The sequence below is a fragment of the Pelecanus crispus genome, chromosome 14, assembly GCF_030463565.1.
Source record: "Pelecanus crispus isolate bPelCri1 chromosome 14, bPelCri1.pri, whole genome shotgun sequence".
In the NCBI taxonomy this organism is placed as follows: Eukaryota; Metazoa; Chordata; class Aves; order Pelecaniformes; family Pelecanidae; genus Pelecanus; species Pelecanus crispus.
Window position 1 is genome coordinate 17,993,067 of NC_134656.1, and position 27,604 is coordinate 18,020,670.

General features: G+C 59.9%; 1 protein-coding gene across 1 annotated transcript in view; it reads right to left on the minus strand.

The window, feature by feature from the left end:
• Nucleotides 1–27,604, minus strand: part of CHD6 (chromodomain helicase DNA binding protein 6) — a 50,421-nt gene that overhangs the window by 15,823 nt on the left and 6,994 nt on the right. The window contains exons 3-26 of the mRNA XM_075721378.1: nucleotides 25,580–25,718; nucleotides 24,848–24,997; nucleotides 22,068–22,133; nucleotides 21,525–21,583; nucleotides 21,054–21,171; nucleotides 19,528–19,614; nucleotides 19,100–19,249; nucleotides 18,680–18,801; nucleotides 17,803–18,046; nucleotides 17,192–17,368; nucleotides 15,361–15,504; nucleotides 14,309–14,564; nucleotides 13,595–13,805; nucleotides 12,887–13,082; nucleotides 12,186–12,350; nucleotides 11,607–11,786; nucleotides 10,225–10,335; nucleotides 6,834–7,036; nucleotides 6,238–6,437; nucleotides 2,747–2,906; nucleotides 2,229–2,318; nucleotides 1,169–1,272; nucleotides 382–511; nucleotides 34–94 (exon numbers count right to left, since the gene is read on the minus strand). Coding sequence (XP_075577493.1) covers nucleotides 34–94; nucleotides 382–511; nucleotides 1,169–1,272; nucleotides 2,229–2,318; nucleotides 2,747–2,906; nucleotides 6,238–6,437; nucleotides 6,834–7,036; nucleotides 10,225–10,335; nucleotides 11,607–11,786; nucleotides 12,186–12,350; nucleotides 12,887–13,082; nucleotides 13,595–13,805; nucleotides 14,309–14,564; nucleotides 15,361–15,504; nucleotides 17,192–17,368; nucleotides 17,803–18,046; nucleotides 18,680–18,801; nucleotides 19,100–19,249; nucleotides 19,528–19,614; nucleotides 21,054–21,171; nucleotides 21,525–21,583; nucleotides 22,068–22,133; nucleotides 24,848–24,997; nucleotides 25,580–25,718 — 3,523 coding nt within the window. The remainder of the gene's footprint in view (nucleotides 1–33; nucleotides 95–381; nucleotides 512–1,168; nucleotides 1,273–2,228; nucleotides 2,319–2,746; nucleotides 2,907–6,237; nucleotides 6,438–6,833; nucleotides 7,037–10,224; nucleotides 10,336–11,606; nucleotides 11,787–12,185; nucleotides 12,351–12,886; nucleotides 13,083–13,594; nucleotides 13,806–14,308; nucleotides 14,565–15,360; nucleotides 15,505–17,191; nucleotides 17,369–17,802; nucleotides 18,047–18,679; nucleotides 18,802–19,099; nucleotides 19,250–19,527; nucleotides 19,615–21,053; nucleotides 21,172–21,524; nucleotides 21,584–22,067; nucleotides 22,134–24,847; nucleotides 24,998–25,579; nucleotides 25,719–27,604) is intronic.

Genomic DNA, 27,604 nt, shown 5'->3' on the forward strand with positions numbered 1-27,604 from the left:
AGACGTGCAGCCATCACCGAGAACCCCACTCACCTCCTGCTTTGGCAGCCCCTCCAGCTTTTCTCCACCGCTCTCTTCCTTTTCCATGCTGCCCCTGGGTAAGAGAGTGAATTAGTCCCTGGTAGCAGCAGCACAGCCCCCTTGGCTGTGCCAGTCCTTGGCAGGAGGGAGCGGAGAATTGGTGCTCATGCCATCCCTCCGCCTCGTACTGGGGAACCAGCTCCCCCCAGCCTTCTCCCCTGCCCGCTGTGCTCCGGTGCACAGTCTGCTTCCTTCCTCCTCCCCGCGCACAGCTCACCCCACAGCACCGCCCCACTGCTAACATGGCCCCCAGGAGTGAGCCAGACAGCCCCCGAGAGCTTGGCTCCGTCCCCTGCCCACCTTTCGGCAGCGTCCTGGGCCCCGTCGCTGACACCCTGCTCCGCAGAGAGCAGCTTCTCGTCCGGCATGCCCACCTTCTCCAGGAAGCACAGCGCCGGGTCCGCCCGCATGGCGTTGTACCTCTCGTAACCTGCCAACCACCACGGGCCATCAAAAAGGAGAAAGACGACACAAAGCCAGGCCTGAGCCTGGTTCAAGCAAACCTCCGGCTCTGTGGGACACAGCTCCCCACCTAGCTCTCACTCTCTGTGCTGCTGTGAGAGCAATTCTCGCCCCCAGAAATTCAGAACACTTTCCCAAAAGCTGCTAACCGCTCTGCAGCCCCTGGGCAGCAGGCAAAGAGAAAGGTCAGCCTTTCCACCCCACCAGGCAGCCCTGCCCGGTAGCAGCGCAGCGCCCAGAGAGCTGCGCACAGCACCCGTGGCAGGCTGCAGCGGGAGCAAACAGCCCTGTGGCTCCTGGAAGCCGCAGGGCGACTTCATGACAAGGCTGGGGATGCCAGGAGAGGCTCTGTGCCTCCCTCCTCGCCCTCACGTGGCAACTGCACGCTGCTCCTGGCAAACCAGAGTCTGCCACGAGCCCGGCCATGGCCACCCCGGGCACCGCAGCGCGCCTGCCCCACCACCTGAACGAGCCGGCAGTGCCGCAGCTGCCAGCGCCTGGGGAGTGCGGCCTTGGCGCTGTGTGGCCACGGCTCTGTCCCCTCGCACCGGCATGACGTCCCCTCCAGGTACCGGAGCTCCGGCCAGGTGCTCCACTTGGGTCCCTCGACAAGCTGGGTACACACCGTGCTTGAAGACGCCAATGAGCAGGGATTTATCGGCTTCAGCATTCCACCAGTCCACTGGGATCTCCACGTAGTCAATGTCCGGCAGCAGCACGTCCAGCTCCCTGCGGCAGACAAGGTATGAACGCCCCTCTGCCAGCCCCACCAGACACGGGAGCGCACTGGGCAGCGCCGGGCAGGGGGAGACAGGAGCCATCACTGCCTGGCCTGGGGACAGCTCGTGAACGTGCGGCTGGCCCGGGGCCCCGCCACGGCTTGCGTGCACGTCTCCCTGGGGTCAGAGAGCTGGAGCCTCAGCTCCACCGCAACCCACTGCCTTCCCCATCCTCCTTCTCCACCCACCCAAGCAATACCAGAGGACTGGAGATCCTATCTGATCTGAACAGCATCTCCTGGGGGAAAACACTTCAAACCTACCAGCCTCAAGAGAACAGCGTGTCTGGAGGGATGGGCTGCAATGTCCCCTCCGCACAGACTCGTGCTGATGGAGCTGTGCTGGGGAAGGCAGCAGCCCCTGCTCTAGGAAATTAAGCTCAGCAGATCACACTTCTCTCTGAAGCACCGAGGGCTGGGTCTTTGCAGGAAGGTCAGGAGCTGGCAGGCTGCAGGCTCAGTGGCATTACAGAGCCTGTCGGCCCCCTTGTCCTCAGTGCTGGGAAGGGGCTGCAGGCCACAGAGATGGGGCATGCTCTGCACCGAGGCCTGGCCCTGGGAACTGGGCAGTCTCTGTGGGCTCCCACTTTGGATTAAAGGGCAATTTGTCAGGCAGCACATGGAGACATTTTCCTGCAGGCTGTCCCCGAGGGCCTCACCACCGCCCAGGCTGGCGCTGCAGCCTCAGAGCTGCCTCAACAGGGCTGCCACGGTCCCTGCTCGGGCAGAGCTGCCATCCAAGGATGAAGTTTTGCCTGAGCAAGACCTGGGGATTTGACCGCAGGGTCTGACTCGCCCAGAGCCGCAGTAAGCCCAGACGTGGCTGGGCTGGATGGCTGTGGCAGTGCCGGAGTGCCGCCACTGCCTCCCCGAGAAGCATCGCAGGGGTTCGCTGCAAGGTCCCTACCTGGCAGGGGTCCCCTCGAAGGCTTTGTCAGCGGCCTCCCCCAGCACTTCAGCCTTCAGGTAGTAGAGCATTCGCACCCGCAGCAGAACCCTGTCCCGGGGCAGGAGAGGAACGCACACTAGCACGCAGGTGCTCAGACGCCAGCCTAGGGCCTGGCCAAACGGCCCTCGCCAGAGCGTTTGCAGGGGGATGCTCCGAGGGTCAGCAAGGCCAGGAAAACCAGCTCGACACCGTGTTTCCCCACGAGAGGACCCACATTCCCAAAGCAGGACAGGCACCAGCCATGTGGTGTCACACCACAGTGCCCAGCCCTGCGACCTGCTGGGGCCCTGCGGCCGGAGGTTTGCTGCTCAGGACGCAGCTCCTGTTAGCTGGAGCAGCATCCAAGCGCGGTCCAGCAGCCGGAGCACGGTGACCCTGCATGGGCTGCCAGCCCTTTGTAGCTCCCTCCCGCCCTCCCCATGCCAAAGGCCCTCAGCCCACGGCCTCCACGAGCCGGCACGGGCTCCCACACTCACTTGTTGCAGTGCTGTTTGAGGTGCTTCTTGTAGCTGTCGTCATGCAGGACGACCTCGGGGTTGCAGGTGGCGAGCCAGTCCGCGTTCTTTATCTCGGGAAGCAGCATCTGGTTCTTCGTCTTCTTCCCCTTCCGGCCTCTGGGCACCGGTGCCGACAAGCCTGTAACAGCAAGCGGCAGCCAGTGAGCACCATGGGCACCGTGGGCCAGGCCAGGCACCGCCGCGAGGCATCTCTGGTGCTGCGGTGTCCAGGCAGGGCAGCAGAGCCGGGAGCTGGAGGGGCCACACAAAGCTCCTGGCTGCCAGTAGCTGAGCCAGGGTCGGGGAAGTGCACGGGGTAAATGCAGAGCATGGGAGATCTCCAAGAAGAATTTGGGGATTGCCACAGAAAGCGAACTGCTGTGAGTTCTCAGTGCAGTGCTGAGCCCAAAGGATAACACGGCCCCTTGATGGATAAAAACATCACACAGAAGCACGGAAGGGACCTTGGTCCTGGGCATGGCTCTTAGAGCCTTACCTGGACACTACAGCCAGCTCTGAAGCTCACCCTACAGGGACAACACAGCGATTTGGGACAAGAGTTCAAACAAGAGACTCCCAAATGATCAAAGACCAGCAGACAATCTGATGATCTGAGCTGTAAGGGTTGTTTCCTATTCCGTGCATCAGCAGGAGGGCTGTGTGGGAACCAGGTCACTGCAGGGGGCATTTACACTTAGCACAGATAACGAAGGGAAAAGGAATGCAGTCCCATCTGGTTGACAAAGATAAAATGAGATCCAGTGGCTGGAGCTGAAAATTAAACATCTTTTCAACCTTGAAATAAGATGTGAGTTCACAGCAGAATGTGGAAACAACTCCTGGTGGGGTCACCATTGTTTGGAGTCTTCCGAGAGGGATGAGCTGTCCCCCTGGGCAGCCGCTTCTGAGGCAGGGTCCTGCAGACGTCCTCTCCTGCCTATGTGTGTGAAGGGGAAAGAAGTGTGCTTCAGCAGTCCCATCCCGTCCGTAAGGTCTTGCGAAGCCAGGGAAGAAGAGAGCACGTTGCCATGTCCTCAACACCTGCACAAAGTTTGCAGCTCCACGACGGGACAAGGGCTCCAGCCCAGGTGGCTGCAGTGGGCACCAGGGCTCCCGTCCCCAGCACCGAACTGGCCTGATGCACTCTGAGCAAACGCTGCTTCCTCAGCAGCTTGGCCTCTTCAGGACGGAAGGCAGGATGGGGCTGGATCAGAGCAGAGCTCTCAGCTGTGCTCGCCCCTCACAGTCACGTGGATACGGGATTGAGAAGGAACAGCCCCAGGATGCACTAGCAAGGGCTGGAGGTTGCTGTTGCTTTCTGCACATCAGGGAGGCCCGCAGCATGTCTCGCCTGGTCAGCTCTCTGCAAACATGAGTGGTACCTCAGGCTCCTTGGCGAGCCACAGCAGCACCTGCCGCGTGGCTGCTCCACACTGGAGGGTTCTGCTCTCCTCCAGCCCTGAGGTTAGGCTAGATGGCTTCATTGTTCCTCTAGCCAAGACCACATGGAGTTTTCACAGGAGGGAAAAGCCACTCTGAAAAGCTGACGGAGAAGCTCCTGGTTGCTTTCCTCTGCTAAATATCCAATTTTAGTCCTGCTCTTGCACTAAAGCATTCCTGACCCTCCACTGAAATCATGGCTTGTTCCTTACTTTGCATTATCTAAATCAAGCCCATTCATATCAGCCAATTTGTTTCTTACCCTTGCTCTGCTCCCCACAGGGCTCTCGAGTCCAGTCCCAGTGCCGCTCTGGGCAGGCTGCGTGGCAAGGGCAGGAGGCAGCGCTGCCAGAGTGGCTCACGTTGTAGGAGGTGATTGGAGTAACTTAAAGAAGCCATTGACGGCCACATGCTCGGATGTCACACTGTAAAGCCAGTTGGACATTTCCAGACAGAAGGAAGCGGTGATGTCGGGTTTTAAGCACCAAGTAACACGCAGCACGCTCTTGGGGCTCAGCAACAGCACTATTCCAGAACAGCCTTCCCTGTGCTCCACCACCTCGGAACAGGAGCCCCAGGTTTCAGCTTGGCTCCCTGACGCCAAAAGCAGGCTGGAGAGTCCCAGCCTCCTCGCTACTCACCTTGCGCCACAGATCACAAGTGCACAACAAGCAGCATGCAGCCGTGGGGCTCTGACCACCCCGAGGGAGCGCCGTGGCCTCCCCCAGCCGGCCCTCCCAGCCGAACTCACCTGTCCTGAAAGCCGCAGGATGCAGGCACTGTGCTGCTAGGTCAGCGCAGAGCCCTCTGACACAGAACGGGCAGTGACCACGTGTCCCAGGCCACAACCCTCCAGCTGATCCAAGGAGCCAGCACCGGCTCTGTCTTCGTATCATTAAAGACAAAAGCCACTGCGGCTGCACGATGCTGTTCGCATGGTGGGCTGTATTTGCTGTGCTCCTCCAGCCCCAAGGGACGCCTACAGAGAGCAGACGCGGCACTGCAGGCAGCGGGGCAAATCTGCAGTGCCCCACTGCCCAGGCAGGGTCAGAGAGAGGAGAGCAGGGCTGGAGAAGGCTCTGGGTGGCCCCTGTCTGAAGCTGAGGATGGAAACCTCCACCCAACAGAATGCTGGTGCAATTACAAATTGGACACGAGGTGTGGTATGTGGACCTCACACACACTGGAGAATAAGCATACAAGCCCTCTGAACACGGAGGCCGCAGCCAAATCGGAGATAAAGGGTCCTGCTAGATGGAGTCAGGGAAGGCAGCATCACCTGCGTAGGATTCTGCGTTGCAGACGTCTTGGGACAAACCAGCGCTGCACCTCCACCCATCAGGGCAGGCGCTGCAGACCAGTGTGTCTGGGACAAGAACCGTGATGAGAGGAGGCACGAGCTGGCGCCCTGGGGTGAGATGGCTGCACAGACTGCACCACCAGCTTCACCGGCACAGCCGCGAGCGCCACGCTCGGCAGCCTCAGCTGTTGGCGCCAGGGCCGGGACTGCCAACGGGCACAGGCAGGGTCCCTGCACAGCGATCCACGCCGTGTCCTGCGATGCCCTGAGGAACATCCCGGCATGTCTACGCTCTGAGTGGAATAAGCAGCCTCACACGTATCACACCCAACGTGTTCACACGGTCACCAGTGCCCCACGAGCTCACTGCCCAGTGTCTCCCTGCATGGGGGAACCCTGACAGTATTCACACGCCAGAAAAAACTTAGCAGCACCCACTTGAGATGGCATCTCTGCTCCCACCTTGAGGCTCTGTCTGCACCAGCCATGGCACTGGGAGCCAGGAAACGGCCTCCCCTGCCCAGCCAGCCCCTACCACTGGCTCTAAGGGTCAGTGTGGAGGTCAGTCCCATGGCAGCCACATTCTCTGTGCAGAGAGAGGCGCAGTGCTCAAGCACAACTGCTTGCAGGCTGTTTCAATCAGCTCTGCTTTGAATTGTGCAGCCTCGGCCCCACAGGCTGGCACAGCGGCGACGGGTACAGGTGCAATGGCAGAGAGAACACGCAATACCTGAGTGATTCTGCAGAGCCTGGTTCTGGCCGTCCTTCGTCGGCGTGATGAGATCCCAGATAAAACTCTTAATCTTCTCATCCCCCTTGTAGTGTTTGACGCAATAGACCAGCAAGGCCCGACAAATCATCTCCATGTCCTTCTCGTTCAGGTGCCACTTGAACCGCCCGTGGGTCAGGATATCTTTCCAGCGTCCCCAGCTGGAACAGCAGGAACACAGACACAGTAAACACTCCTGTGCAACTAGAGACCCCACTGGCACCTCTCTCCAGGAGCTTGCTCAGGGGCACGGCCCTGCCAGCTCCCCTGGATAGGAGCGTTCTGCCCCCACATTATGGGAGTGGAGAGGTTTGCCTAGGACTGAACAGGGCAGAGGCAGGAGTGCTGGAAGCTTGCAGACATGCTCTGCCCCCCTAACTCTCCTTCCATCCCAAATGTTCACTTAGAGCCCAGGTCCCACCAGGGAGGTCACTGCTGGAAGGAGGGGACGCTGCAAGCAGGACAGACAGAAAGTGGCTGGGGCAGCCGGTGGCCCAAGTGCACACTGGGGCAGCTGGAGGCTTTGGCCATGCTCTCTGGGAGGGGGTGAGACTCACCCAAATATGAGCAGGTTCTTCTCCACACGGAAGCACTCAGCCCGCAGGTACCGCCGTGTCTTCTCATTGAAGCGCCGCGAGCGCGTGGGTCGCTCGTCCGAGTCGCTGTCCAGCTCAGAGAACTCCATCAGCTCATCCTCTTCAAAGGAGTTGTAGTGTTTTGTTTGCTTCCGCACCCGGGGCCTGTCAATGACCAGGCTCTCCTACGAGGGACAGAGAGAACATGCTCAGGTACGGGCAGAAACACCTGCCTTCCCTCAGGGCACAGCACGTCCTCTCCAAACGGCCACCCTGCTCTGCTCACGCCTCTGGTTCCCAGCTTGCCGGCCCTGTGGCCAGCCATCACCTTCCCACTGGGATACCTGCTCCAAATCACCTGCATGCGGCTCTGCCTGCACACACAAGACAATTCCTGGCCAGCACAAAATTCAGCCTGAATGATGGCAGGCTGAAAATCAGGCCCTCTGGGTTCAAACTGCTGACAACCAAGCAGCTGATTCAGCTCTGAATCATACTCCTGCCCTGCCAGCGCTGCCTGCGCCGAGCGCTGTGCCGGAGGCGGTGTAATTTCTGTGTCAGGGGTGGATAGGATAGGCGGGCTGGAAGAGGAAAGGCAGCTTCCAAGAAGGTGCAGGAGGGAGCAATATGAAATTAAATAGCAGGTACCTGCCTCCTCTCCTTGCCCTCACCCTGCTGAATGAATCCATGTCATCTAAATCTGCCTGGATTTCAAGCACGTGGGACACACACACACACATGCCCTCTCCCATTCTCCCTGCTAGAGCAGTGAGCTCTGCAGAGCCTCCCTCTTGCTGCTAACACCATCTCTACGGCATTGCTGCCTTAGCGGGAATTTCGGCAGGCCCCAGGGCCGCACTGAAGCCGGCTGCAGTGCTCTGTGCTCGATGGAGGAGCCGGGAGGAGACGCCCCGGTTGCTGCCGAGCCCACAGGCTCCACAGGGCCAGCAGAGAGATGGGACCCCACTCCTGCCTCCCGACGGGCAGAGTCACCGACCAGCTCCGTCTCAGCGCTCAGCTAGAGAGCTCCTTTCGTGGGCAGAGCAGGCAGGGGCCGACAACAAGGATGCTGCCCCAGGGAGATGCCCCACAGAGACACGTGGGGAACGGCCAACAGCTCTGCTACCAGGCCAGGAGAAACCAAGCACGGGCTCGCCGGAGCTCCAGCTGCCGCGTTTGCCCACAGCCGCTGCTGGGAAGGAGCCAATTTGCCAGTAAGGGCAAGAGGTGAGACTTGGAGCATCCATTTACAGTCCACAACCCCCTCACCGGGACATGGTGACAGGCCTGCCAGATCCATTTGGCTTTAGTCCTTGTTCCCATCCCTGAAGGCAGAACAGCAGGGGTGCAAACGCTCATGGAGGAAGGAGTGGCACGATCCAAACCTGTCCCCACTTGCTCCATCAGGCCAGGAGAAGCTTTGGGCAGCTCCCTTCATCCCTATTTACGTTCAGCTTTTAGAGAGATTTGCTGCTAAAGCAACACCTGGATATTGAGCCTGACCCACACGGCCTTCGAACAACCCCCCAGCCTTGGGTGAACATGGCTAGTATTCAGTTGGGTGTGGAAAATACCCAACCGGCAGCACGAGGGAGTGTTTGACACTGTAAGAGCAGGGGGAAGTACCGGAGGAGCTGCCCAAGCCAGAGCTCCTCTCACGACACCCCTTGCGCTGTCAGGGCCAAACCCAGCTGGCCCAGATGGCCTCGCTTGCACCCTCCTGCTCAGAGAAGACAAGAAGCTGAGCAAGAGGGAGCATTTGCAGACACCATGCAGGGCTGTGTCCATCCCCTGAGGCACTGAGCCCCTGGCAGCCCCTTCCCCAGCCTGCTCTAACCTAGGACAGAGCTCCGAGACCCAAACCAGACCAAGCATCCACGCACAGTGACACTCTGACAAACCCAGTGCCACAGCCATGATATTCAACCTCCCTGCAACCTGCCTTCGTTTGTGAGCGCAAACGAGCTGGGGAAGCAGCACGGCACCTCGCAGCCCTCACAGTACTGGCGTGCTCACCACAGAGACACATTTCTTCTGCAAAGACGTGCTGCCTTCCCAGCCAGCCCGCACCGCCTGCTCCAGCCCAGCCAGTGCACTGCTCCCACTACGGCACCACAGCCCAGCGCTTGCTCAGCGAGGGCCCCGCTGCCAGGGGTGCCCTCGTATCCATGAAGCCGGTGAGAGGCTGGGGCCCGAGGGTGCTGGTGTGCCAGACACAAGCCGGTGAGACCAGCCGCGTCTCAGCACCATCATGCCACTGCAGCTCCTCAAAATCCTCCCATGCTGCTGCTGGAACCCACATTAAACATTATGAATAAATCACAACAAAGCAGCACGGTTATTACAGTTATTGTGGTTATTACCTTGGCATTAAACAGGACCATGTGACGCACGACCGATTCCAGGGACCTGCCCGCTCTGATGTTACCTGCTCTCCACCAGCCTCAACTAATTGCAAGTCCGCTTTGCTTCTAGGTCACGAAATGGCTGGACTTGCTGCTGGCTTGAAGGCTCCCTGAACAGGACCACAGGGGCTGCGGCCCTGCAAAAGGCCCGGAGGGCCACCCGGGGAGAGGAAAGGAGAGGGAGCCCGGGCCAGCAGGTGCAGCCGCACGCAGCACGGCTTCCTCTCTGCCCGCTGCCAGGAGAGCCGGGGCACCCTGCCGAGCTTCACCACGACAAACACCACCTCCTCAGCTATCCAGACCTGGGGTGGTGGGAGCCGGGGGGCTGCGGTGAAACGAATGTGCCTGGCACTGCGAGCTCCAGGGCTGGAAGGGCTGGAGTATGCAATCTCACGTCAGCTCGCCAGGCCTCCTCCAGAGCTGCCAGGCCAAATGCTCCCCTCTGCCCAGGGTGCCAGGGCTCATGTGGACTTGGGTTTCGGCTGGCGAATGGTTACGCAGCTTCCCCTGAGCACGGGAAGGGCCTTGCCCACCCCACCAAACCCCAGCCACAGCAAGAGCTGGCGCTTGGGCCCGCCTGTGCTGCGGGGAGCTCTAGCACAGCTCCAGCTCACCCACAGGCAGTCACACCAGTCTGTGGGTTCACAGGCATGCCACTGCGCTGCCTATTTCATCCTCTCCTCCCCTCACAGCCTGCCAGCCCCAACTGTCACCCCTTAACCAGGCTTGGGAGTAGCTGGGAGCACAGACTGAGCACCCTGAAATACCAGGTAGACACAGCCCGACATGTGGCCAAAGTCATTGGGACTTTCGGCAGCACTCATGGGTCAGTCTCATGGGCAGTAATTCCTGACACCTAACACATATCCCTTCATGAGGCCAGCAGAAGCACACAGCTCCCGCCTGGAGACCACGCCACGCAGTGTCACATCAGTTGCGGGGCACACGGGCGATGAGCTGTATCCTACCTTTTCATTCTTGGCGTCTGTATCGAGCTCTGCTATCTTGGCCCACTTTTGCCAGAAGTTGGGATCATCTAAGGAAATGTCAGTTCTGTTTCCTGATGCTACGAAGCTGGCCTGGGAGTGAAAGAAGAGGAGTGAACAGGGTGCAACCCACCATCCAGATGTGCCTTCCCCCATATAGAGATACCCAACACATCTGTCTGCAGCGCACAGTCTCACGGCCGTTGGTGTTACACCCCATGTTGACGCATGCCAGAGCGCTCCTTGTTCGCTTAAGAGAGCTAAACCCCTCTGTTCTGCAGTCCTGCCTGACCCGTTGGAAACAGAGCCTGGGCTGTGCCACCCGGAAAAGGAGGAGGGACAGATGGCCCTCAGTGGCCCCAGCAGACACCAGCCACGAGCGTGGCTCAGCGCTGGCTCCTCGGGCTGTCTCCTGTGGGGACGTCAGGGCCCCACGGCGCGCAGCTTCCCGTGGCATGGCAGCACCCAGCTTCGGGCATTGTGCAGGCCAGCAGACGGCTCCCGCCACCACCCTGAGGGTCTCCCCGCAGAGCCAGGTCCCACGGCAGCGGAAGAGTGAGGCTGGAGACAGAGATGGGCTGCGCTGCGGGAGGGCTGTGCTGAAGGTACCACAACCTCCCACACCACCGGCAGCCCAGGTCTCCACCTGCATTTCTGCTCAGCAAAGCACCACACCAAGGCAGCCTGGCGTCTGGAAGGGCAGGGGAGGTGACAGACTCCGGATCAAATAAGCTCAGCCCATGAGTATAAGATCAGCCCAGCTCAGGACTGGTTCTCACCCAGGCTTTGAACTCATCCATCCTCCCTAAGGAGAGGCCTGACCCTGCCCACAACAGCCCTGGGCAGAGGGTCTAGCTCAGGGCATGGCCTGCTGCCGCTGCACGGGGTCCTCAGCCCATCAGGAGAGCCAGCCCTCCACCCCGCAGCGCCCTGGCTGGCGCACCAGAGCAGCTCTGCACCCACCCGCGCCGCCGGCCCGGTGACAGAGCACACCCTGGCACTGCCCGGCACCTGGAGAACAGCCCCTGCTCTGCCTTCTCGCCTGCCTGAGCCGGCTTCAAAGGGAAAGTGGAAGCTGGCAAGCTGAACCCTCCCAGGCAGCCTCCCATCAGCTGCCCAAGCTGGTGGCCCCCTCCTCAGTGCTCTGCTGACCAGCAGCGACACAGGAGACCACGCTGCTGCCGTGCCCAGCAAGGTCTCGCTCCTGGGCACAGCGGGACAGGCAGGAGAGCTTGGCCTCTGTGCGGACATGTCTCAACACCCAGGCAAGAGGTCAGCCCACCACTACTGCCCTGTGCGCTCCCAGCGCGTCCCCCACTACCCTGGGAGGAGCCCCCCTTCCCTCCCGATGGAGCCCAGCACACCTTGGCAAAGGTGGAGCCCTTCCCCTCAGACTGGATCGTGATGGTCTGTGTCCTGCGCTGCAGGATCTGATCAATGTCTTCCTCACAGAACTTCGATCCTTCGTCCTCCTCGTCCATGAGAGCGCCGTAGGCACCCTTCCGCAGCAGGTCCTCCACCTCCATCTTTGAGAGCTGCTGAACCTGCCCAAAACACGGCGGCATTACCAACCTGGCCAGCTGCCCTGAGCACTGCGCAGCAGGAGAAGACTCTGCCCTCTGCCCCAGGAGGGAGGGCAGAGATGCCCCAAGACAACCCAGACCTCCACTGCTACAGCAAAGAGGTCAGTTCAAAACACTGCTGAGAGACTGTCAGGAATTTTAGTCCAAGTCACCCAGACCCAGCACCACGTGTCCTCCAACTCCGTGGCAGTGCAGGGACAGCCTGCCAGGCCAAAGAGCAGCAATGCCAGTGTGGGACCAGGCTCTCCCTCCTCAGAAGCCTGCCCAGGTCTCTGCTCTGGCCTGGCAGTGACTTGCAGAGGAAAGAGGAGAGCTCTCCCGCAGCACCTCCCGCCCAGCCCCACTCTAACACCAACCTACCCCGTTGGTGCTGCCCTTGCGGTTGATGTCCTGCAGCACAGCCTTATCCAGGCCCAGCTTCAGGCTGGCCTTGTCGAACATCTCCCGCTCGTAGGAGTTCCTGGTGATGAGGCGATAGACTTTCACCGCCTTGCTCTGCCCGATCCGGTGGCAGCGAGCTTGAGCCTGGGAGTGCAGAGGGCACAGCGTCAAGCACAGTGAACCCAGCAGGACGGGGACCGTGGGGCTTGTGGCACGCCGAACCAGCACCCACCTGAGCCACAGTCGGTTCCCACCCACCACAGCACCCTCAGCTAGCGCTCGCGGCTCACCTGGCAGGGCTCTGCCAGCGGGTGCTGGTTAGCACCAGGCCCGTGCAGTTGTGGAGTGGGAATCGGAGATACCTGCACCCCCAGGAAAGGACACGGGGCTCAGGCTGGAGCCTTGGCTCTCTGCAGATGAGGGGTACCCAACACTTCACCCCCTCTGACACCAGGTATGGACAAAGTATTGCTTGGTCTGTGGCCCACTCGTGCTTTTAGAGCCACACCGTGATCTCCCCCATGACATGTCCCTTCTGCTTGCACTGCTGCCGGCTCTCCCAGCATGGCACCCCATGCCCAGTACAGCCGAGTGCTGCTGCCCTTCCCTCCCCGGCTGGCACGAGTGACGGGAGCCGTGCTGCAGGACCCCCGGCAGCCTGGCCCAGCCTGGCCCATTACCTGGAGGTCATTCTGTGGGTTCCAGTCCGAATCAAAGATGATGCAGGTGTCGGCAGCGGTCAGGTTGATGCCCAGCCCTCCCGCCCGCGTGCACAGGAGAAAGACGAAGCGATCGGAGTCAGGCTTGCAGAAGCGGTCAATGGCAGCTTGGCGCAGGTTCCCGCGCACCCGCCCATCGATGCGCTCATAGGTGTACCTGCTCCAAGAGGGGAAAAGGCGAGAGCAGGGTCACGGCAGGGCCTGAACTGGCTGCAGCTTACAAACCCCTTCCTGCTCCTTCCCCCGGGCTGTGGGTGGGCAGGCAGGCAGCCAGGACCTACTGGCAGGACCTGTGCACAGGTGGAGGCTCAGGCCCCCTCAGCCTGCGTGCACTGTGGTTGTTCCCAAAAGTCATTCCTCTTACAATGGCAAAATCACCATGAACCCACACACGGTGTGTGGATATGGGGCTCATGGGAATCAGGACCAAGGGAAGGGCCTATTTCCATTTGGTCACTCCTAGGACTAGCCCTGGGCAACGCAGAATGAACAGGTCAGAGCTGCCCAGCTCTGGGGTCTTTGCACCACCAGCAGTAGCCTGTAACTTGGATCCTTTGGTATGTGGCCACAGAACGGCCCAATCCCCACCCCGGGTTGTTTCCACTCTGTATCTACAGTGCAGGATGGAGATGATGTGGAGCTGTGGTGAATGCTGAAGCCTGTACTAACCGCCTCTGAATGAGATAGTCTTCCAGGATGTCGAGGCAGCGCACCATCTGGGAGAAGATGAGCACCTTGTGCCCACCGGCGATCAGCTTGGGAAGCAGCTTATCAATGAGCACCAGCTTCCCAGCTGCCTGGATCATCGCCTGCAGCTGGAAGTCTGGCGCCTCTGGGCTGTGTGTTTTACGGAAGTCTTCCAGGATCTTCTCCTCCGCCCCTGCCAGGTGAGAAGGGACATGAGCTCTTGGCAAGGCTGGCAGTGCAGCTGCCCCAGCCTCCCACCCAGGGCAACAGCAAGCCACCACATGAGGAACAGAACCCGTGCAGTCGATCAGATCTAGGGAGGTTGGCTAGAGACCTCCAGAAGCCCCTCCATTCCCGTGACTCCTTCTTCAGGGCTTGCACCAGCTCTTGGCAGAACAAGCCAGACTGCAATGTCGGAGAGAGTCCCGCACCAGAACACCCCCAAACACAGAGAGCTTCACAAGACCCTGAGGTGCTCACCAGCAAGCGGCACTTGCGGGGAGCTGGGCTGCCCGTGAAGGCAACAAGGCAAACCACTGCATCCTGTGCTGGGCCTGGATGCACAGCCACACCAGCAGCAGATGGCACGAGGGCCTGAGCTGGCTCCCAAGCTGGGTGAGCTCTGCAGGTAGTGACCAGTATTTACTGGTTGCAGTGATATCTGTCCCCCCAACACCTCCTGTGCCCAGCCCTCACCGTTGATGAGATACGGGTGATTGCAGCACTTCCGCAGCTCCATCATAGTGTTGATGAGGTTGGGCATATTGTGCTGGTTGGCACCCTTGGAGAGGAAGGAGAAGTTCTTCTCCAGGATGGCCCGGTAGTATTTCTTCTGGATATTGGTCAGCTCCACCTCAATGATGGTCTCCTGCTTGGGTGCCAGATTCTTCTCCACATCATCCTTCAGCCGTCGCAGCATCATGGGCTTCAGGATGGACTGCAGCTTCTTCACCTGCCAGAGCAAGCACAGAGATTTACTGCCCTCCCTGCATGGCAAGCACTTGGTGACAACAGCGGAGAGGCCTGCAGCGCTAGAGCCTCCCCAGGCTGGAAACCCACTACAAATGACCCTGAAGCAGCTGCTGTGCTGACAGCCAGGCCAGCTTCAGGGTCTGGCTTCCTTGGGGCAGGCGTGCGAGTGACCAGCCCTGGGCCATGATCTCCACATGCTTCTGCTGCCGGCAGCCTTGGGTAAGTGTGTCTGCTGCAGGAGGAGAGCTGAGAGCTCTGATAGCAGCTGAGATGATGGCTGCTGCATGTGCCCATGCCTGCTCCCTCAGAATGACGATCTTTGTGCAATCTCCACTTAAAGCCAGACATTCAAATGGCAGCGAGACAGCCCAGGGGAGTGAGCTGCTTTCCATTACCCACGCTCAAGGGGAACTTTGGAGGATGGCTCCCCAGGGGAACCTGACAAGGGTGACTGACACATGGACTTACTGATCTCCCCGCTCCCCCTACACTCCTGTTGGTCTCAGGGACAGACCAGGTGGGAAAGCCGGGTGAGCCATGCTGCCGAGGCATGGAAGGGGCAGCTGGGAGCTAGGCAGGGAGCGGATCACTGCCTTGGCACAGGCTGGTCTCCTTTCTCCAAAGCAATGTTGGAGGCTCTGTCACAACTTTGCTTCTCCCGGCACGAGGAGTCCTATTCGCTTCTACGAAGCACATGTCTGAGTGCGTGCCTGGCTTGGCGACCATGTGTCCCGGTGACCTGTGCTAACAGTCACCAGTGTCACTCTTCTAGGTACCTGCTCCTCTGTCTTCAGGTCTCCAAACTCCTCCAGGAAGGCTGTCTCTGAGGGGAACTGCTGCGGCTCCAGGAAATTCAGTAGGCTGAAGAGCTCCTCCACCGAGTTCTGCAGGGGGGTCCCTGTCAGCAGCACCTTGTGCTCCTGGGTATACACAGAAAACAGGTTGAGGGCTCAGACCCACTGGCTGGGTCCAAGGGGTCCCAAGAGCGCAATGCTCCTTGCTTTCCAGCCTCAGGAGCACTCCGGGTGGCCTGGGGGCACACACACTCCCTGAAAGGCTCCCCCGCCCATGGCGCCAGCCCTGACCCAGCCACTACCACGAAACACTGTCTTGTGGCTCCCAGGACGCTCCCCTGGACGTGTCCCAGTCCAGCTCTGTGCAGCAGCAACAGCCAAAACTGAGAATCCCACGCTGCCCCCGGGCTTCAGCCCTGCGCTGGCACGAGACCCTCGGGCAGGGCTGTGCTGGCACCAGACGGGGATGCTGACAGAGCCCAAGCCTCCATGCACCCGGGGGCAGGATGTCGCTCTTCAGAGAAGAGGGTAGAACAAGAGGGAACATGGCCCAGAGCCATGTGATACCAAGGGGCATCAGGGACCTGCTGCTAGGGCCAGCGTGAGCAGGGTGCTCCAAAATCAGCAGGGGCACGTGTGACTGCGTGAAGTGTGCACTGGGAACACGGAGGAGCTTTTTTCAGAGGTTCACCATGTAGGTACATGCTCAATAAAAGGAGAAAGGAGTCCAGATGACCCCCCAAGACCCGGGGGTGTGAGGAGCGGATGACCCCTCAAGGAGAACGCGCTGACACCATGGGCTCTGGCTTCAGGCACCGCCAGGTGCTGCCTCCTTGGGCACAGCAGCCACTCTGTCCCAGCAGTGCCAGAGACTTGGGCGCTCACTCACTGCTCGGGATAAGCCTTCTGCCCAGCCTAATGCAGGGAACATCCCCAGGAGTCACCAGCTATGAAAGAAGGGCAATTGTAAGGTGGAAGGCTCCCACAGGACTTGTACAAAGGAAGGTGATGGTGACCAAGGGGGGCCAGCAGCAACCCCGCTTTGCCCCAGGCTGCTCACAACCCAGCAGGGACCTGCACAAGACACAAGGTCATGGGGAAACAGCAGGGTCTTTGGGAACTGGAGACATAAGACTAATACTTTTTGGAGGCCTGGCCCAGCTACATGTGATGGAAGCTGGGTAGGGCTGGGAGATCCAATAGGCCTGATGGCCCTCAGTCCAGCAAACAGCAGTGCTGCCTTTCCCAGGGCTGGGAAGGAGCCGGACATCCAAATTCAATTCTCAGAGCAGCTCATTGATCCCTTTTTCACCATGCACAGTCCTGCACCCCCATCCCTGGCATGGACCGGTCCCATGTTTGCAGAGCAGTAAGAAACCAGCTTGAACACTGCAGCCCTGCTCACCGCAGGGTACAAGGCACACCACGGCCAGGGGATGCTGTGCACGGCTGGCCAGCAATGGCCTCCCTGTGCTGCAGCAGCCCAAGCTGCGCTTCAAGGCCAGGCAGTGCTCTGCCAGCAAGTGCACACAGATGGGAAGGCATGGGGGGACTTGGCCTGCTGTGGGTTAATTTCTACTTCAGCAAAAAGTAGTTTGTGATGGCTGCAGGGCACCAGTGCCCCATCCATCCAAGGGCCCCCCATCACCGGCACTGCTTCAGCGACCTGATGGGTCCTGGATGGTTCTCCCTCTGACAGAGAGCTCTCAGCTCTGGCACCGGGCCTGAGCAGCTGGCAGTGGCATCCGACTGCTGGGCATGGCCATCTCGGGCCCACCCTGCTCTCACGTGAACCTGGGCAGCACGTGCTCACCAGGGCCATGAGCTTCAGCCCCTCCAGGAGTTTGCAGTTCCTGTTCTTCAGGCGATGTGCCTCATCAATGACCACACAGCGCCACTGGATCTTCTTCAGCTCCGGGCAGTCAGCAAGGATCATCTCAAAGGTGGTGATAACCACCTGGAACTTGAAGATCCCAGGGAGAGGGTTACCCTAGGGAGACATAAACCATATGCACCGCTTGACTTCTGCAGGGTGGCAGGACACTGTCAGACATCCTGTCAATGTATCAGTGTTAGCACCCAGGTCCTAGCTGGGATTTCCCCAGATTCATCTCTCTCAAGCAGCAGGCAGGTTCCTGCAAGCCTCCTCGCTGGCCGCAGGCTGCATCTCTCCAAACCAGACATTGCTTCAGGGCAGACAAACAGGCCTGGACAAGAAATGCAGCTAGGGCTCTGCTGCATTTTCCCCTTTCTGCATGAGTTGGGCCTGTTCTTCACTCATATACAGTTCACCCTGAGCCCATGCCAGCAAAGCGGTCTTAAAAGATCATCTCTCCCTCTCTAGATGAACCACAAGCTCCACCGGCAGCTCAGCGCTTCCCAAGCTGGGGGACAGATCCCAGGAGTGTTGTGTGCGTCAATCACCTGTGTGTCCCTGTACACCATCTCGTACTGCTGGATCATCTGCCGGCTGATCTGGCTGCCGTGGTACACGATGGCATTCATCTCTGTCCAGGTGCGGAACTCCCTCTCCCAGTTGGTGATGGTGGAGAGAGGTGCGATGATGAGGAAGGGGCCATGGATGCCCATCAGGAATATTTCTGAGAGGAAGGTGATTGACTGGATTGTCTTCCCCAGCCCCATCTCATCAGCCAGGATGCAGTTCTTCCTGCAGAGAAGGACAGGGGCAGGTGAACGTGGCTGGCAGGGACAGGAAGCACCCTGTCACCAGCTCCTCGATGGGATGTCAGGCACATCACCTCCACCCCACCTCTCTCACCCTGCAGTGTGGAGGGTGGGGGGACATTGGTATAGTGGCCCAAACTGGTCTGGGTAAGCCAGACCATCCAATTACTTGCAAGACGATGGACTCAAAGTTAGTGTGAAAGATGCTGTCCTTTGGGTGCACGCTAGCCAGTGAAAGATGCATCTGATGGCCTGCTGCAGCTGAGAACATGCATATTCCTGCACTCCTGCCACAGGAATGGGTCACCAGTGGCCTGGCCAATATAAAAAATCAGGTGTATCTTAGACCCATAGCTAAGCCCTACTATCTCCAACACTCATCAGCATTTACCAGAGAGAAATGTTCCTAAAGACTCAGTTGCAAAGCTAAAACAAACACAGTTTTTCTGGCAGCTGCCTGCTAGCTCCAGCACTGGAAGGTCTCAGTGGCTGCTCTGTCAGGCCCCTGTTTGTCAGCTTTGCTCCTGCAGCTCTGCTGCTCCCGTGACCGCACGCACCAGGGCCCCGCTGCCAGCAGGACTCCTCATGGGAGTGGAGGGCTCCAGCCCCTCCTCACCTGTTGTACCAGTTAAAGAGCAGCCAGTTCATTCCCTCCAGCTGATACTCCCGCAGCTGGTTGCTGTTCTTATACTCCCGGGACTTCTCCAGTTTCTGCCAGGACTCAGATGCCGGGCGCTCCTAGGAGGAGAGAGCAGGAGCAAGATCCATGGAGAGGAAGAGGCTAACACTCAGCAAGGCCAGACCGGGGTCGGCGCTTCAGGACAACGCTTCAGAACAGTCATTGACAACTGATTCACAGCAAGGTCTTGGCCTCCAGACCCCACCCTCGGATCCTGCTAACTAACCCATCCGGAGGGGACGATACGGGGCTTGCACTGCAGCAGCGGGGACAAGAAGGTCAGCACCGCTGGACCTTGGCAAGACACAGACAGTCCCTGCCTGCCCAGGGCAGCGAGCTGCCAGCCGGGTACGTTACCTCTGGGTACGTTACCATGTGCTTGATTTCTGGAGGGATTTGGAGGGCTTCAAACTCTTTTATCTTCCCTGGGTCGACATCCTCCTCCAGCTCCCAGGTGCTCTCCTCATAGGGCAGCGAGCACCACTTCACCAGGTAGTGAGTCACCTCCTGCGGCGCAGAGACAGGCTCAGAGACGGCGCAGGCTCACGGCCGCTCGGCCCCAGCGCGCGGGCGCAGACCGTGACTGCGAGCGAGTCACAGGGACGGTCAGCGGCCCCCCATTTACCCTGTGCCAGGGGGTCCCCGGGGACAGGGCTCAGGCTGCACAAGGCTGGAAAGGCCTCAGGGTGCTCGGAGATGACACGCGATGCACATCGTGGGTCTGGGCCCCCTGCCAAGCCTCCCTCCCTCCCTCCGCGGGACAAGTAAGCGATGCAGCCACTCACCTCCCCAGTGTCAGGGTCCTTTGTGTGAGCCACCTCCAGAATTCGATCTACCTCCACGTAGTCCGGGTTGAACAAATCCTCATCAGGCTGCGACAGCGAAGAGTAAAAAGAGAGGTAAGTTCAAGGTGATTCCATGGTTAAACAGATGGCGGGCATGAGTAAACAGCTGCAGGACATCTGTCCCCAGGATGCTGCTAGCTGCGCGCAGCACACCGAGTGCCCTGGACGCAGGTACGCGACATCTGTCTCTGGGCAGGGAGGACGCAGGAGCCCTGCAGAAGGCAAAGCTCTGGCTTTAGAGCAGCCACAGGCTCCATGCTGCCCTTGCTGGGAGGCAGGAAAGTCCTCTCCAGCCCATCTGGCCCCAAGGCACAAAGCCCTGAGCTGTACGCTCCAGCTTAAATACGGCATCCAGAGCTGTGACTGCCACAGCGCAAAGCCATACATAGCACGCGACGAACTCCACTCCTCTGCAAGGGATGGCACCTTGTTCTCTGCCTCCCTCCCTCCCCACTCATGAGGCAAGGGCTCATCCTCCTGCCAGGAACACCTGGGGAGGAGTGGGCTTTAGACAGGCAGTGGTCCTCAGAGAGACACACTGTCTAGGGCTTGGGAAGGAGAAAAAATGGGCTTCTATGTTCACAGCTCCCCAAGCCCTAGTTAGTCACAGGAAAGAGTGTTTGCTCCTTGCTAAATTGTTAGTGGTACAGTGTGTTCCAACACATGCTTTTTCTTTGCATCCTGGGAAAGACCCCAAACAGACTCAGGAGTGAGAAACTTGACACACACCCCCAGCTTTCCAACTACATCCATGGAGAAATTTTCATAGCCTACTGGCCTGATTTACACTTCTAAGGGGCAGTTTGAGGAGATCCAACAACTATCTCTGGAGCAGCAAGATAAATTATAGAACGCCTTTCGTATTAAACAAGATTAATCTGCTTATAGAGCAGAGCAGGCAGGAGCTCCCCTAAGCGCAAGTATTTATAGCTCCCTCTCTCCCATAGCATCTCTGCTCCACCATGAAAGCACCTCCAGCACTGCACGCTGCCCTCCCTCCCGTTGAGCAACGTTTCCAGGGTTGGCAGTGCCTGGCAAGTGACATTTGTCACCCTGCCCATACCTCTGCCAGTGACACCGCGGGTGTTCAGGGCACTGACACGGCCCCTCAGCTCCAGCATCCCCACCTGCTCACCCTCGTGTGCTGTGCCCTGGTTCAAACCAGCCTGGAACTCGAGGAGCCACGCTGCTGCCTGGGCATTGCCACGGTGTCAGCGAGGGGGCACAGGCAGGGCTCTGGGCAGCACCCCGGCAACACTGAGCTACGGCAGAGCTCAGGCAGGGCAGGCACAGCTGCACAGTGAGCTCTGCCTGCCCGCTCCCAGCCCTGAATTTTGGCCCTGGAGCTGGTCTCGCCTGGCAGGGAGGTGCCAGAGGCAGCGCTCAGCTCTTGGCCTGCTCAACCACCGCACCAGGCCCACGTGTGCCAGGGTCGGGCACAGCTGCTTGCCACGCTCAGCTCTCACCTCTGTAAAAATATGCTTCATCTGAGCCTGCTTGTTCCGGAAGCGCTTTATCTTCTGGGAGATCCTGGGGTCCTTCTCCAGCTCCTCCAGAGTTGCCCACTTACAGTGGAGGTAGGAGCTGCGGAGAAAAAAGAAATCAACAAAACGTGACCAAAGAGGCCTTTGGGCCCGACGCCATCCGCCACGCGGACCAGCAGGGATCTCCCAGCGACCCAGAGACACCCAGCCTAAGCCTCGCCACGTGAAACCCCAAACTGGAAGAAGCCGTGGCTCAGGTCCAGGCCAAGACTGAGCACTGCGGCTGCAGCGGCTTTCCTGCTTCCCACTGCCAGGACTGGCTCGGGGGGGACAGCGAGACAGGGATGCTGGGGCTGCAGCTGGGCATGGGATGGAGGTGGGAGCCCTGACCCCTCGCTCCTACATGCACAGGACCCACTGCTAAGGCACAGAGCGCCACAACACCACACGTACAAGTTCCTGTACTTGACGTAGAACTCCTCCATCTCAAACGCCAGGCCTCCAGGATGAGCCTGAAACCAAGGGAAGGAGAGTTAGCGACAGTCAGAGCCTGTGCAGAACCTGGGGGCATCCTCTGTGGCCTGGGCACAGACAGGCATCCCTTGCCCAGCCCGGCAGGCTGAGCCCCACAAACAGCAAGGGTGGCCAGGCACTCGGCGTGCTGCCTGCCCCGGAGGCTCGGTGGCCCTGGGGAAGGTGGTGTGAGACCACGCTTGAGCATGGGGGACTCAAACACCTCCTGGGCATCAGCCCAGGCTTGACTCCTCTCCAGAGGCTTTCTGATGCCCAGGGCAGGAGAGGCACCACATTGATCCCCAACCCAGAAAGGTGCCAGTCTGGGCACATCCCAGCAGCGCCCTGCGAGGAGTGAGTGCAAGGAAAGGCACGGCAGCACCGACTGCTGCTACATCTCATGTTCCTGCTGCACGAGGCAGCCAGGTCCCATCTCTCCTCTTCCCAGGGACCTCCAGTCCCACTGACATTTTTGCCACTCACCTCCTTCTGCACCATCCTGGAGGCAAGGATCTTCTCAATGATATTGGCATCATCCTCGGGAGGCTCCTGGGGACAGGAGAGCAGAGCACTGTTTTCCCAGCTCATCACAGGCTTGGCCTCGGCACCCTCCCAGCACAGCACGGCTGCTTGCTCCTCTCCCAGCCCACCAGCCAGGCAGGCAGAGCCCGCACAGAGGGAGCTGGGAGACCTGTGCTTGGGGAACCCTTGCTGGGTGCGAGGGCGCAGGTGCTGCCAGCCCAGCAACACTCGCCCTCTGCCTGTGCCCCCCAGGCCAGCAAGGCCACAGCACTGCTGGGTTTAGCTGTGCGGGCCCTTCCAGCTAGCCCAGGGCAGCCAGAAAGGGTGGCAAGTCTCCCAGAAAAGAGGAGGGAGCTTGAGTGCTTCTGCCCCGAGACTCAAGAAAGGAAATATGTGAAAACATGCATATCTCCTGCTCCCAGCCACTCTCCATGACAGATTTCTGACTTGCCTTGGCATTTATACAGCCTGATAGTGCTGGATGGCCCCAAGGGGCCCAGCAGAGCAGGAGCAGGGCTGTTAGGTGCCAGCAGCCACTGGCACCCTCCGCTGCTGCTGCCTGCCCATGGCCACAGGACACGGGCAACAGCACCTCAGCCCCACTGCTGTCCATGCAGCTCTTCCCTGCATGCTCAAAGTGCCGCCTCCTTCCCTCCAGCTCCACCAAATGCCAAGGGACAGGAGAGCCAGGCTTGGGCCTGTCTGCACTGTAGCAGGGGAGGCACAGAAAGATTAAGGGGAGAGGACAGACAACAAAAATATGGAGCTTGCTTGAGCATTAGAAATACCAGTTCTGCCCTGGCTGGGAGATGGTACGGCAGCAGGAAGAGCAAAGTGCAAAGCAGAAAGGAGGAGGACTCTTCATCTCCTTCAGATGGAGGCAGTCTGGTCCAGGGCAAAGCAGCCCTGAGATGTCCCTTTGCAGACTAGAAAGACCCCTCCAAGAAAGGCACGGGGCAGGCTGGGGAAGGACAGACAGCCGGGGCATCCCATACCACTCCCCCAAAAGGGTCTGGGAAAGCCAAGGCGGTGCCCAGGGCTGCAGCAACCCCTCCATGCCCCAGCGCTCAGCTGACCTGCTGCCTCAGCATCCCCCCTGCGCTGTGGGGCAGGATGCTGGACCCAGCACCGCGACACAGCGAGCAGGGTAACATCAGCTCTGTCTGGGCCCCTCAGCTGCGCTCCCGTGGCCCAGAGGGGGATTTTTGCCCTATTCGGGGAGCTCTGCCCCACACGAGGGTAACACGACCAAGGGGAGCACGCAGAGATGCTCCTGCTGCAGCCACTGTGCAGTGCTTGCTTCCCCACACCCAGGCATCCACCCTGGCACTGCTGGGCTCCAGCTTGACCCTGGCCACAAAGGGTTTGTGTGAACACGGCCCAGGGCACAGCGCTGCCATCGCAGCCGCCCCCAGCGCCCCGTGGCTGGGAGCTCCCACGCTGACCCGCAGCCCAGACAGCTTACACAGGTCCGTGGCTCATCGCCGGCAGCCTGTGGGCGGCCGGAGGAGCCCTGCACCACCCCAGAGAGCTGCTGAGGAATGTGGACAGGGTCCAGGGGGGAAAGCTGCAAGTCCAGGCCATGGGGAGAGCAGCCCTGAGGCCTCAGCACTCCCATCTTGCGCTGCCGGGTCAGTCCCAACCCCGGGAGCGGCCACGGCCAGGCCCAGCCAAGCCTGCTGGCAGGAGCCCAGAGCGGCCACTCAGCAGAGAGCCTTGTGCCGTCAGACACCAGCCTTAATAATTCATCTGAAGCAGGACAAATTGAGGTGGAAGCCCAGGACTAAGAGGAAAGCAGGGTGGCGGCATGGATGCATGCCAAAGGCAACCCATTCCCACCTGCTGTTTTGAAAATCTCACTTGGAGAGATCACTGCCAGAAGCCCAGCTGCGACATGGCCCCGGGCAGCAGCTGAAGCTGCACCACCAGCAGCACCTCCCGTGGGTGCGCGGCAGCCCTGCGGGCGAGGCAGGGAGCATCAGGCCAGGTCTTATTTACTGGCTTAACAACAGAGCTGACTAATACCCACATCAAAGCCTTGTGAAGAGGGGACTAGAGAGGGACACTATGAGAACAATTAGTGACCATTATTAATATCTGGCAGCTTTGTTAGCGACCAGAGAGAGGGAATGAGCTGCAGGATCCAACACACAGACCAGCAGGAAGGAGCTGCCAGCACCCACCAGGAGCCAGCGCTGAACCGGCGGGCAGAGCAAGCAAGGGCAGCGAGGCCCGAACGGCAGTGACACCTGTCAGTGTGACAGCCCCTGCCACGCTGTCCACACCCCTACTGCGCTGCCCGGCAGATCAGCTTGGCTGGCAGGCTGGGCATCTCTACAGTCCCAGGCACTGATGGAGAGCAGCAACGTGGGCAGAAAACGATGACCTGGCACCTGCAAAGCCTTCAGCAAAATAATAGACTAACCTCATGGACGGGAGCTACGGAGACAGGAGCCAAAGGTGGGCATGGGCAATGGGTGGGTCATGTCTTCAGGGACACGTCCAGCCACATGACATGTTCCCGAGGCCTTCGTCTCCAAGCGGGAGGGGGACAGTTGGACCTGCATGCCTCTTTGCGATCCTTTTCTGCACTCACAGTCCCTGCAAAGCCAGCCTGCACCCTCCCAGACAGGCAACACTCTCTCTCACCCCATCCTTGTGCTCGAACCGCGGCACTGACGCCCTTGGGACACCCTGAGGGAGGCAGGCCCCGTCACCCCAGTCCCACCATCCAGTCCTACCTCTGCCTGCCACGCCAGAGTAGAGGCGGAGAGCGCGGAGGTTCGCCCAGCTCCCAGCACGGCTATTGTCTCGCCGTCATCATCCACCACCTTGAAATCCAGGTCCTCATTATACTTCCGCCTCTTCACTTGCCGTCCTGAGCGGCGTTTCTGTGTATGGGATGAAAAAGGCAGTCATGGGGGAGATGGGCAGACCTCCTCCTTGCTTGAGCGGAGGAGAGAAAGCCCCAGGGCTGCCTGATCTTGAGCCCATCCCCTGCCCCAGTGGGACAGAGGCGGTGGGAAGAACAGGCAGGTTTACCCTTGGAAGTAAACCCATCACCGCGGTGATGAGGTCTCCCATCAGCGCCTGACCCACACAGCCCCATCAGCCCCCGAGACCTGAAGCAGAGGAGCCCTGCGGAGCCACGCGCAGCTCCCCAGCCCTGCGGGGCTGACCTGCCTCCCCGCACTGTGCCGGGAAAGGGGAGCTTGCCAGGAGCCACGGAGGAGAGGGAAACTCAAAGCTGAGGGACGTGCAGTGCCCAGGGCAGCAGCGTGCACCCAACCCAGGGCCACCAGCTGACTTTAAGCAGTGTGGCTGGTAGACCCTGGCCCCGGAGGGGAGCCCTGCGGCTCAGCTCACTGCTGAAAGTGCTCTCTGATTGCTGTGCCCCAGGGCCCAGCTCTTCTCCCGCTCAGAGGCAGCTGGGATTTCCCCCACCAGCAGCCAGCCAAGGGCTTCAGACATACCTGGCTGTCGGCCGACTCCGCGGACTCCTCTGGGCTCTGCACGGATGGGCTCAGGAGATCCTGATCCAAATCCAAACTGTCCACTGGTATCTCATTTTTCCTCTTCCCTTTCTTCTTCTTCTCCACAGGGGTGTCCTTGCTGCCAAGACAGACTCCAGTTAGATCTTGTTCTAGGGATCCCGGGGGAGAGCCAGCAGGCACCCACACAGGGCTCAGCTCCCGCTGGATCACCCAGAGGCAGCTCAAGGCTCCTGGGGCCTGCCCCAGCATTGGGGATCCCCAGTCGGTGGTGCTCATTAATCACGATCAAGTGTTTCTCCATCCAACTCCAGTACGCTGGGATGAAAGGGTCCACCTGCCCCAGCCTGGTGTGGGGCAGAAAGGGGCTGGGGGCTCCCCCCAGCCACGGGAACAGCCCCACAGGGGCTGTAGGAGATGGGGTTCAGCTCGTGGCCAGCCATCACTGCTCCTTCGGCATGGGGAGCCCGGATACGTGAGGTCAGGGCGCTCTGGATAGTGGCTCAGGCATGGCGATGAGCAAGGAGGAACCAGGCCAGCCTCTCCCCTTCCTCGGACCATGAAGTCTCCACAGTGAAGGCAGGTCCCGCACCAGAGCACGGCAGCCTCTGGCCCAGCTGGGAGACAGGGACAGGGACCCGTGTCCAGGCGCAAGGAGGATCTCCCCACCGCCAACCCCAGCAGGCCAGGGCAACGAGGTGCCTGCTCCGAGCAGAGCACTCACAAACACATCCTACGCCGACAGAAGTCAGGAATACAGTTCAGCAGCTACAGAGGCAACCCGTGTCCTGACAAGCCAGAGACAAACCTTCTCGCCGAGTCTGAGAAGCACCGGCCATCCTGCCAGCCACCTCCCACGTGTGCCACAGAGCCCTGCCAGACCCCGGTAAACCTTTACACCAGCGTTGTGGCAGAAGCTGCTCCAGCTCATGGTTTGTCTTCTCTGAGTGACGGCACCGAGTCCCCTCCCAAGACAGCAGCTGAGCAGACGCTGGCTTGTGCCTTCAGCCAGAGGGAGTTAAGCCCCGCGATCGCCACGAACACGGGGAGGACGCAGGTCCCAGGCTCCCACCGGTGCAATGGCCACCACGGCAGTCACCGCGACCTCCAAGGGCCCGCCGGGAGGCTCTGTCCCACCAGGCAACCGTCCTCCATGCTCAAGTCACATAGGGGATTTGGGCCCTGCTCCCAGGGAATCCCACCACCTCCCTGCAAACAAAATGTGCAAAGAGCCGCCCAGCCCTGTGGCACGCTCTCGGGGTCAGGGCCACCCGGCCCCCCGTGGTAGCCAGCACCCAGCACAACCTGCCTGCGCAAGGGAACGTGCCCGCGAAGCACCAGGGTAAGAAACAACCGTTCCCAACGTGCCCGTCCATCCTTAGCCTCTGCACGGAACACTGTTAAGGGAAAGATTTCAAAGAACTGGTGCCTGTCCCTGGGCTGAGCAACAGCCCCGCCATCTGTCCCCTCCACATCCCCGACCTGCGCAGCGGCAGAGGAACAGTTAGTTTCAAACCCATGTCGAGGTTTTACCCCTGTTTCACAAGAAAAATCACCGCTTACCTGGGACTGGCAAAAAGCAAGCGTTAAAAATGTGCTGTTCAGGCCAAAAATGCTCTGACCGTGCACTCATGCTTCAATTAGAAGCCCTGAAAATGCACTGCAAGTACTGCTTCCACCCAAGCAATAACTCCCAAGATATTGATTTGTAAGTCACAATTAACAACTGCTTCATTCATGAACCAGTAGTTGGCTATGATTAGAAATAATTTAGAAGAAATTATGCCACCATTATCTGCCACTTAGAGGACTCCCAGCAATCATTTCATCCGCACAGAGCGCTCCCCCTGCCTGCCGCTCGCCTCTCCCTCCCCGCGCTGCCAGGGGCCCCCAGCGCACCCCCCCCGCTGTCCCGGGCAGTGGGCGCAAGGGGACACACAGCCCCCTTCCCTGCAGAGCTTCCACCTTGACACCCACGGGTGCCCCCACCCAGCGGCCGTTCCTCCC